The sequence below is a fragment of the Aptenodytes patagonicus genome, chromosome 6 (genome assembly GCF_965638725.1).
Source record: "Aptenodytes patagonicus chromosome 6, bAptPat1.pri.cur, whole genome shotgun sequence".
Classification (NCBI taxonomy): Eukaryota; Metazoa; Chordata; class Aves; order Sphenisciformes; family Spheniscidae; genus Aptenodytes; species Aptenodytes patagonicus.
In genome coordinates, this window is record NC_134954.1 from 65466309 (window position 1) to 65477313 (window position 11005).

Consider the following 11005-nt stretch of genomic DNA (forward strand, 5'->3'; position numbering starts at 1 on the left):
GTATGTTTTTTGAAATGGTAAAAAAAGCTATTATAGCATATTCCAAGGGTGACCAAGAAAACTTCAGTAAGATGGCTCTTTCCTATTGTGTCTGTACCTCTGAGACTTGTCCTGCTAGTCTTTGAAAGGAAGCAATGAAAGCCCCTGGGACATTTAAAACTCAATTGAACCGGACAGTACAAGGTATCGTATGAAAAACAACACCATAGTGGCTGGCAAAAATCTCTTTACAGTCTATGATCACAGCGTGCTGAAATCTGCAAGACTGTGCACTGTAATATGATGTCACAAGGAATCCAAGCTTCTATTATAGCTCTATGTTCTTAAGGATAAAATTGTTAAGCAAATTTCCCTGGTTTGAGTTGGAAAGGGATAAAAGAATTCATCCGACAAATGCAATCAAGCCTCCTACTTGATTTTGTATCTGCACTTCCCCGGTTGGGGCAATTCTTGCCTGGTTTTCTTCAAGGGCAAAGATGACTGAACAGAAAGCAAGTGGCATTTATCACACTTCTCCCTCCTCCCGGTCACCTACAAGACATGGGCAAAACGCGTGTGGTATGTCAAATGCTGACCAAGTGGCATTCCCCGACTGCTCTGCCAAAACTGCTCTAATGAGCTTTTATTCACACCAAACCCTCATGGTAGACTTCTGCCATTTTACCAGAAGGCAAGTGCACAGAGAAATTCAAAGGATGCTTTCAAAGTTAAATTACCTGTGCAGAAGCAGGTTTTTGAGTGCTATCAGCACTGTTTCAAACCCCAAGATTCAGGAAAAATGTCTTCTTTTCTCTGCCGCTGCCAACAGACCGCACAGCCTGCATCCCCCTGGTGAAGCAGGCACTACAGGCAGCCAGGCGAGGAAGGGCACCTCAGCAGGAGGTTCGCTTTGGCCTTCCCTGCCCCAGTCAGCTTTGCTTGCCGATGCAGGTCACCCAGTAGCAAGAGAGTTGAACCTCTTTATAACCAGGAAAAAAAATCAAATACAAAGCAGTGAACTGGCAAGGGTTTCCAGGAATTAATTTTAAACTTACGTTTTTTGAAATGGCAAGGTTTTGAGTCGACTTTGTCCTTTAAAACTCAGCCAAAGCAAGTGAAAGGAAGAGCAGAAGCAGGATCAGTCCCGTGACCAAGGGGGAAGTGAAAGCCCCTCCATGCACGTTTGTGAGAAAGATCTCACTTCTCGCTGACTTACCCAAGCCAAGCAGAGCCTCCAACCTTCTCGGGGGTTCACTCTGTCCCAGCACATTTAGCAAGTCAGATACTTCCAAAAAGATACAACCATTAGCATAATTTTCTCTCTGGCCTACAAATAAGACCAAGAAGAGTGAAACAACTTGTATGTTCCCTGTCTGAGAATTAAACCTTTATTAGTCAAGCCAAAGCAGATGTTTGTTTTAAATGCAAGTGCCTTCTTCCAGCATAAATGAAGAAATATAGATTCAGAGATACAATAACGTGTAATTAATTAGATCTGATGCAATTATTGGCTCTCCCACAAGCCAGTGTAAGAGCTCAGCCCTGCAGTGCATAGTTAGGACCAACACTGACGGCACAAGGTCGGGTGGAGCCCAGGCTGAGCATGATACCTATTTGTACAGGAGTCCTGGTGGAACAGGGGCAAACCACACGCCCCAAAATAAAACACTGCTAGGTTTTGCATTTTAAAAAAAAAGTTCTAGCATAAGTTATTGTTTTATATGGCCATTTTGGTTTTATTTGACTTGCCTGAAATAACCAAAAAAAGGAAGTATTCCCAGATTCTGTATTACATGTTTGCTTCAGGCATCGAGCACTGGCCTGGTTTGTATGAAGAGCTGAGGCTCCATAAAAACCCTTGGATATCAGCCAGCATTCGGAGTCCTTGGCTCTTTGGGAACAGCAAGTCCACTCAGGCAGGTGCCAGAAGCAGGTGGCCCCAGGCTTTACGGTGCCGTGACCTGGATGTAGAAAGCTGCTGCCAAACACCACCATAGTGGGATGGGTTCTCACCTCACCCATCTTCCGCACAGGTGATGAAAAAGCACCCTTCCCTGCTGGGGATCTCTCTTGATTCACTGTACTGAAGAATACTGAAGAAAAGAGCTACTTAGCTCAGGGAACGCTGACATGTTTATAAGCAGATGAAGAGGAACAGGGAAGTAAATCTCAGTGAGCAATGCAAAAAGTGGGAGATGAACGGGTGCAAGGCACCCAGATTCCAGCGTCAGTGGCCTGAAACGACTGACACAGGCTGAACACAAACTCCATATTCAGAGTTCACCGACTTCCCTTTCCTCGGTATTCAATGTAAAGCAGGCGTTTGTTATCAGTAAATAGGACTTGAGTACCATCTTTCAGACAAGTAGTTATCATTGTTCTGGGACACTGTGACAGCCTCTGGCTATTCACTCCAGGTCCCCTGAGAAGCCAGTTGCAGCTCTGCAAGCCAGTGGTGCAGGCAGCAGCTCCAGCAGCCTGAACATCAGCGGTCCAAGACCTAAGACTGAATTTAAGAGGAAGTGATTAATGGATTTTCTCTGCCAAGACAGCAACGAGGAAGTTCCCACCAAAACTGTCAGAATCAAGCAGCAGTATTGTTGTGCAGTGAATAATTACATTGTGCAACGCCTCGCTGGGCATCGGGGGAGCTGAAATTAACTGTTTCAGCAGGGGGTGGTGCCAATTCAGAGGGGTTGGATCCATGTGAAGGTGAGAGGCTCCAGGAATCCAGCCAACACTCCTTCCAGGACACACCCCGGGGCAGACCTTCCTTTCACCCAGAAACAAGGCCCTTACATGTGCAAGATGACATGGAAGGTTTAGAAGGGCCATTACCTGCTTACCATAGGTCCCAGCAGAGGGAAAGAGAAGGCAGGTGAGGACAGCCATCTTCCTGTAATCACCTTCCCCTGACTCACAAAAGCAAGCAAAGCTCAACCCCCAAACCAGGTGTCCCTCTAAGCACAGCTGATGAAGGTACTGTAGACTTAAAATCAAAATACCAGTAACAGTCCAGGATAGTTAGCATGCCCTGTACCATTGTTTCCTTATTCTTATCTACAAGCAATGGTTTGTGCACAAGTTTCCAATTAAAGGTAGTAACTGAGCAAGTCTAAAACAGCTCATTAACAAGAGGTGATGTTCATTATCCTGCTTTTAAGAGATATTAAACCATCTGAGACAGGCCAATGGCCTCTCCCATCAGAAAGAGAACACCAGGTGCTAATTAACTTACTTGAGATTACATAAACTAATTCAGTGGTGAAGCTGGAAATCTGTTTTCCTGGCATTTAACTAAACCTGTTAGTACAGCGAGCTTGGGGAAAAACTGTATAAATACATTTGTGCTCAGATACCACTTCTGCAGGCCAAATAAGCAAAGCTGGGGAAAAGAGCAAGGATGCTTCAAACACGGGGCGCAGTGTGGGAAAAGGGAGGTGAAGGACACAGGAAAGAGCTCTTTAGCTGGTAAACAGAGCACATGCAACAGCAGGAAATCATTAAGAGCCTACAAGGTTATCTCTAATTCCCATGAAGCAGCACAGCTGACTGCCCCTCTTGTTTTGCAAGACAAGAAAGCGGTGCTGGCTGCTTGGGTTGGTGTGGACACGTTGGAGGGGAAAGGAGAGGGGTGTGTGCAGCAGCTACGCGGCCTCGGCTTCCTTGGTCAGAGCTTGGCAAAGCGCTAAGCAGTTGTTTCTTCATCAGTCTAGCTGGGTAAACACACAGAATTGGCACCTGGGAGATTACATAAACCCCACTCATCCCCTTAAATCTACACCCCAATATCTAAATATGAAGAGAGGATTACAGTTATCTTACTTCAAAGAAATTTATTTAACAAACTTCAGGAATATTGCTTGACACTTCCACAGGCTTCAGAAAATGAACAATTACCCATTGTTGCACAGGTTGCTGTATATACGGATGTCTCCGAGACAATCAACCTTGTTTTGCAGTATTTAGCCATCAAAACTCATCTTCTCCCAGCATTAATAAGTCAAGCAGTACTATACAAAGCCAGTTGGAAAAAAGTTAACTGTATTTTCCCTAGAGGATTCCATACCCCCAACAAAAGGCCTCTTCTTCAGCTAGCAGCGGGCATCCTAAAAGCATTCACAATTGCACCAAGTTGTGGGTGAACTCAATGGCCAATTGTCCACTGCCTCCCTCTAACTTGAGTGGGAGGCACCAGCCTGGGACTCAGTCTGGCTACGGCTGCCTCACCCCGGGGAAAGGGCTGGGGGCACAGCCTCCCTCTAGCACGAAGGGGAGTACATGCGGAATTGATTTCCAGTTTTGGATGTCACCAAGGCAGCACTCTGAAGTTACATCCATGTTTCTAGACAAGCCATGGACATCCTTGACGTCGTGTAGGGGAACTGTCCCACCTGGCATGGGCACCCCTAGGCACCGCAACTGACTTATTGGTTAGTTAAGGCACTCTACCAGCTGGTAACACCAAAGTGCAACAGTTTGGGACCAGACCTTGCAGAATCTCTCTGGGGTAAGTGGCTCTGCTAAAGCCAACAGCACTGTTCACACAAGCATCTGCAAGTTCAGCCCACTAGCATGTCTTGGACAGTACAATTCAGCAAATCAGAAGTATCTTCACAAAGAGAAACACAATCACAGTGCAGTTTTCCAGAGGCAGGTTAAGGGTACAAGTCCTTGTCCTTGAGAGTGGGTCAAGAAACCCTGACAGAGCCCCAAACATTGCAAGAGCTTCAGGAGTTGGCTGGCTAGCACAGCTTTGTGCATTATCTCACTAGAAAGATGGGCAGGTTCACGTGCAAAAGCACAACTGGCACTGTCCAGAGCAAGCCTGGTCTGAAACTGCATCGCAAAACAGGTTTTTAAGACAACAGGAGTGTTGTCTTAAAAAGTTGCAGAAACCTGAGAAGGAATGGAGACTGTCCTCATGAAGGCAAGCGAGTCCACAGGAGCACATTCAGCAAGTGCGGATGTATGCTCAGGGAGGACTTAAGATTCTTAGCTTTCAAAGACAAAGTTGTTTACTCATGGCTCACCTACACAGCCTCCTCAGCCCTTGTGCTATGATGCTTTTGCTTCAGGTGAAAAATTGTGTCAGACTTGCTGCACAGGAAATGAAAACCTTGCTCAACAGCTATCAGACAAGCTACGGAGATGAAAGATGTAGAAACATTTGTCCTAACACAAAAATGCAAGCAATCTTACCAGAGGATACAAAACAAACATTAAACCAGAGACCCTGAAATTATCTTAAGACATTTTTATCTGTGGTCAGTGGAGTGCTGTATGTTGGGCAGGGAGGACATGTGGGGCAACCCAACCTCTGAGGTCTTTTCTTATTTTACATCAGACACCACGGGGAACTTCAAAGCTGCAGCAATTGTAGACATCCTGACTCAGGCATTGGCAGGAGGAAGACCAGACCAAATATAATTTTGGCCAAGTCTCTTTGGACTTCCGTCAGCTGTGACAGATTAGAGCTGCCCCCATCAGCCTCTCCTTAGGCAGTCTTGGGCTTATTCTCCTCCCAGACCCACTGTTAATCAGGGGAAGAAAAGGACTTGGTCTGGTCAGGAGGACCTAGAGCTTTCTCCTCCCAGAAGAAATGCTACAGGAGACTCTCAGCTACAGGATAAGCAGATTTCCCATTGCCCCAGCAGGAAACTCTGACAACCAGAAACACGCCAGAAGGTGCAGTGGTCTCAGCATGGTCTGCCCAGCCACAGTGCCCACCTAAACCCCCTGCAGAGCTTGTCCCTCTTTGCCCCAAATGGACAAAAAAGAAACCAGGAAGAGAAATGCCCCGTTACAGTGAACTTTGCAAGGGCTGTGAGGGAGTCAGTTTGGGCGACTTATTGGCACGTGTCCTACAGACAGCTACATCTCCCTGCGCCTCCATCGGTGGTGTCCCCAAAAAACTCAGAGGAGAGGACAGATACAGGGACTGTGCCAGCAGGAAACAAAACTGGTGACCAGAGCAAGATCTGTGTGCCTTCTCTTTTGAAAGAGAAATGGAGGAGTGAGATCCAGTGAAGATTTTCAATACTCCATGCCAGTGAGCATGGCCAGGACAAATCATCTGTCCCTGAGACAGAGCAAAGCCATGAGACACGCCAAAGTTGTGTCACGCTCTTCACAGGCTCCAGAGTACAGGGGAAAGCCCAGCAACACCAAACCCACAGCAGTGCAGGCTTTGTGTAAGCCTCAAAACTGAGCTCACATGTCTGCCACCCCTCCACACGTTTAACGGGACACCCTCTTCTTTAAACCACTCCAGAAAAATGTATTTCAGCGGCAGCCAGTCTCAGTCTCTGCTTTGCTCGTGTTGCGCAGCCCTCCACGCTGACCAGTGGGTGGGTATGTCTTCTACAGGCATCACGACTGACTCATGCTCCCCCTCCTTGCACACAATTTAAGACACGGTGTCCTTTTCAAGCTTCATTAGACTCCCTTTTTTCCAGTCTAATTGGCAAAGCTGATTACACAAAGGTGGAGGTACACCCTTTGTGCCTAGATTTTGCCTACCCTGTTCCTGGGGTGTGTGAGGCTGTTGATGTGAAGTCCACTGATCCCATTAAGGAAGAAGAGAAAGGCAGCGATGAACTCACACCAGTATGTCAGCGTGAAGCCTGTGAAGGTGAGGTGATCCTTCACAAGGATGGAGAAGCTCAGAACCCCAGTGGCCGACAGCAAAAACGAGCCGAGGATGAGAACCGAGCCCATCGACCACTTCCGCCTTGCGTTGGCATCCTCGCAGACTTGGGACACCATCAGGAGCTCCAGGCCAAATATGGCAACCACAACGGCAAAGGACACCATGCTTCTTATGGGAATCACCCCCACGCTCAGCCCCTCCACCTTGGCCAGGCTGAGGTCAGTGACGCACTTCAGGACACTGCCATTGCTAACGGTGCAGAAGTGCCACAGTCCGAAGAGCTGCCCCCTCGCGAAGAGCCAGCGGCCATCGCAGACGGAGATGGATGACAAGACCACCGCTATCGCCACGCACAAGATGATCAGGCTCCTGATGAGCGTCTCAAAGAAGGATTTCTGTGGTCTCCGGTGTGCCAGCAGCCTCTGCGCCTTAAAGGATAGTGGGGAGAAGAAAAACACCTGACTTAACAACACTACTTTAGGCTGAAATGAAACCAGAGGGACAAAGCTGTGGGACTTCAGCATTTGAAATGATTTGCTTGTGCACATCAAACCCCTTCTTGCAGTGGAAGGCAATGCAGTTACAGGCTGTACCCAGGAGAAAGGAAAGGTGGGTGAAGCTCTCCCCGTTCTCCAGCTGCACCAACAATGCTCCCACGTAGAGGCCCGACTTCGGGATCACAAAAGGCTCTGGGCTGAGCAGGATCCCTGCCCCGTGGCCCCCGCAGCACAGCCTCCTGCTCTGGCAGGGCTGGAGGAAACCGCCGGCCCCTGGGAGGATGGAGGCCGACGGCTGGGACGGGGGAGGCGACAGCAGAAGCGGGGGGGGGCACCCAATTACCAGCACTGCCCTTCTTTTCCCACGGCCCTCCTGGGCTGCAGCCAGCCGGGCTCTCCTCCTCTTGCCGGCAGCAGCAGCGGACCGGACCCGGCTCCTCACCCCGGAGGCGGCACGGCTCGGCTTCCCCGGGGCTGGCCGGGGGGGCGTCCTCCGGCTGGAGCTCCCGCGGACCCGCGTGGGCAACGCACACCCCCTCCTCACCGAGACCCTCCAAGAAGGCCCGAAATTTAATTAAAAGCCAAGCACCCCGCAGCACTCTCCAACCCTGCACGGCAGGCGGTGGTGCTGAGAGAGCCAGGTGCGGCGGCGAAAGCGGCTGCAGCCCCGCCGGCGGGGAGGGGAGAGCCATGGAGCCGGGGGAGCTGCTGCCGGGCCGGCTGCGCCCCGCGGCTCCGGTGAGGGTCGGGGCGATCCCGGCTTGCGGGGACAAGCCGAAGCAACAGACCCACAGCGGGGCGACGCGCGGCCCCGGTACCCGGAGCCTCCCCCGCGTCCCCGGCCCGGTCGGGGCGGCGACGTACCTGCGCCCCGATGGCGGTCATACTGCCGGCAGCGCCGAAAGACGCGAGCGGGCTCCGGCCGCGGCTTTTTATGTCCCCGGAGGGCGGCGGGCAGCCCGCCCGCCCGCCACGCCCGCGGGGCCGGGGCGCCCTCCGGGCCCCCCCGCGGCTGAGTCAGCAGCGCGGCCCCGACGGGCGGGGCGGAGCCGGGCCGAGTCGCGCCGCGCCCCCCCCCCCCCCCGCGTAGCGGGGAAAGGCAGCGCTGCCCTCGTCCGGGGCACGGGCTCGTCCATGGTCTAGAGCACGACCGCCTTGGGAGAAGGTGCCCCGGGCAGCAGCGGTTCCTCCCGCCGTGCTGCAGCCTCATCCCCTCCCCGTGTGCCCGTGTATCACCGGCTGCCGGAGAGCTCGAGGTTTGTTTCTCGAGGTAGCGTTTATGGCCTCGATGCCGGGCCTTCATGGGACGGGGAACAAGCCGAGACCTACTTGTCCACCCACCGGGCTCGCAGCCCTTTGGGAGGCGAGTATTGCGCTTCACCAGAAGTGTGGTGCGAAGGAGTCCCTCTGCACCGCTCCAGGAACAGTTCCTGGGGCTGCAGTGCTGTGCACAGCGATACCCAGCCACAGAATACAGTAACACCCCGTCCTGCCCTTCCCCTGCAGCTGCCCAGCGGTATCTGCTCCCGGTGTTTGTGTTTCCGAAGACAGCCGGACACCGGCTCTCCTTGCCCGCTGTGATCATGGCCTCTCACCTCGGGCTGTGCGCGCGCTCTTATCTGTTACCAGCGTACTTAACCTATGTATCTCTACCTGTACCGTCAGCAAAAATCTCTCTGCTCATAAAGTTTTATGCCCTTGCTCTTTTTCTCACTCATGTTTTGCCGTCCTCTAATGAATTACTGATTGCTTTACTGCCTTTTTTTTGGGGGGGGGGGGCAGAAACGGCTTAAAAATAAAAGCCCAAGGAAGTTGGGTTTTGCTGTGTCATCAGAAACTCTTGTTTTACTGCCAAATTCTGATTCTGATTCCAGTGGAGAGATCTGCAGTGACTCCACAGGCTCCAGCGATGGACTCGCGGGTCGTTGTTCTGGGCCTCCCTCGTATGTAGCTGGGGTCAGAATTCGACCATTCCCTTCCTTGCCGAAAGGAGTTGGAAGGATCTCCTTCTCCAACATGGGGTGGTAGAAGTTCCTGTAACTTTACCCTTCTTCCAGCTTCCATTTCTGAACAAATCAGTTGTCTGTACAGATTGTCTCATTATTTTAATCTCTACACAATTTCATGAGGGCTTTCTATGTTTCCTTTAAAAATACATATATATCTGCTGTGATTTGGCTGGGGGTGTTTTCTGTAACACTATTTCTAGTGAGCGTTCTGAACAACATGTTTACTTTAGTTTTTGTACTTTGCATTTAATGATAAATTCTGACCTTTTTCTTTCTCTCTTCCTGCAAAACCTTTCATTTAATTGTTTCTCTTCAAAGTTGTATACATTATTAGATTATATTTCTATCAAACACTGAATTGGGATTTTCCGCTTTTGCAACACAGCAAATTTTTGCAAGGTCTGTTGTTAAAACTTCTTTTGTGGGTTTGTGGTCTGCAACATTTTTTGTTTTCTGAACGTGTTATCCAAGCTAGCAGACTTGATGGACCATATCCCTTTCATTTTAGGTTCATCAGATGATCGAACAGTTTTATGAACATCCTGGGCTACTTATTCCACAGGTTAAACAGCATTTGTGTATTGCAGTGTTCAGACTGATCACATGCGTTTGCTGTTACACCCTTCCACTTCTGAGTTCCAAATTTAGCAATATTTATGTGGTTTTGGCTCAAAAAGCACAAGCAGGTCTTGTTGTCTCATTTGCTGCATGAACTGAACAAACGCTGCTTGCGTATAACCGTGCTAAGCAAATGCAGGCTCGGGCCAGACAAAATACACGAACTCCTATCTGGCAAAAACCTCACATGACTTACGCTTTCTGTAACATAGGCTCAATCCCACAAAGCATTAGGCAATTTGGCTCCCAATTAGCAAAATTATTAAGCATAGATCTGCCTTTAAACCATGTGAGTCATCCTAATGACTTTAGCAATTTAAAAAAAAAACCCAGTTTTTAATAGGTGTATCCTGCTGAACAAGATAATATTTTTCTGTGCAATATTTTATGCACGTGTCTACTCACGTGAGCCTTTCTGCTCAAGGCTCACGTCAGTAGACACGTGCATAAAAAGCTTTGTAGATTGAGGAACTTCAAGTGGCTACTTTTGAAACTAAAACAGCTCCCTGTCATACTTGGATCCTTTAGTAGATATATAGTTATCTGCCACGCTGGTTCATTGAGGAAAAGGATGGCTTTTGGGGATGGTACTTTTGCTGCAAACACAAAATCGCTTTAATATTTTGTACTTAATTTAGTTTCCCCAAATATAAAATACAAACCAGAATTACACTTGACCTGTAATTAATACCAGAATTGAATTGGTACTTTCAGACTCACTCTACTGAAGTCACCGAGGGGAGACGATCGTAACAGTTGTGTTAATAGAACAGTTACTAACAGTTTATGAGCCCTTTGTTTCTGCTGTTGCGTGGCTGGAGATACCTTCTGGTAAAGGTGTCTGGATTTATGAAGCCTGCTAGAACCGTGTGCCTTTTTCAAATGGAAAAAAAAGTTTATCATCTTCACTGTGTCCTAACAAAACAAGCCAAATATATTTTCCATCTTTTCAAGATAAAAGAACAGAATTGATTGAAGAAAAGACAAATTGTGCAAAAATACCTCAAGATTATTTTGGAAAATTGTGTGTGAAAACAGTGTTTTACAATAAAAAGAGCTTGGTACTTTAAAAGGAAAAATAAGATTTTTTTTTTTTGCCTGAAAAATACGTTACCTACTTCATAACAACATGGTAAATGACCTTTGAAGCACTTCAGACGTATTTTTGGTTCAGCTGTGTTAATTTAGAGTTCTTGGTATATTGCCAGTTTCATTATTTTGTTTAGAAAGTCCCTTTTCTCTATTGTTTA

At 48.7% G+C, this 11005-nt stretch overlaps 1 protein-coding gene across 1 annotated transcript; it reads right to left on the reverse strand.

Annotated features, from left to right (window-relative positions):
• Positions 1-3797: 3797 nt before the first annotated feature.
• TMEM37 (transmembrane protein 37) lies at positions 3798-8038 on the reverse strand. The gene is made up of 2 exons (XM_076343035.1): positions 7993-8038; positions 3798-7059 (listed from the first exon to the last, which is right to left on the reverse strand). The coding sequence occupies exons 1-2, from the start codon at positions 8011-8013 to the stop codon at positions 6487-6489; spliced, it is 594 nt and encodes a 197-aa protein (XP_076199150.1). The 5' UTR covers positions 8014-8038; the 3' UTR covers positions 3798-6486.
• Positions 8039-11005: the final 2967 nt, after the last annotated feature.

What these genes read in the sequence shown, in the direction of transcription:
- TMEM37 (XM_076343035.1), bottom strand. Translation starts at nt 8,013, where the DNA reads ATGACCGCCATCGGGGCGCAG. An exon ending in TGACCGCCATCGGGGCGCAG is followed by an intron (nt 7,060 to 7,992) that starts GTACGTCGCCGC and finishes CTATCCTTTAAG; the next exon opens with GCGCAGAGGCTGCTGGCACA.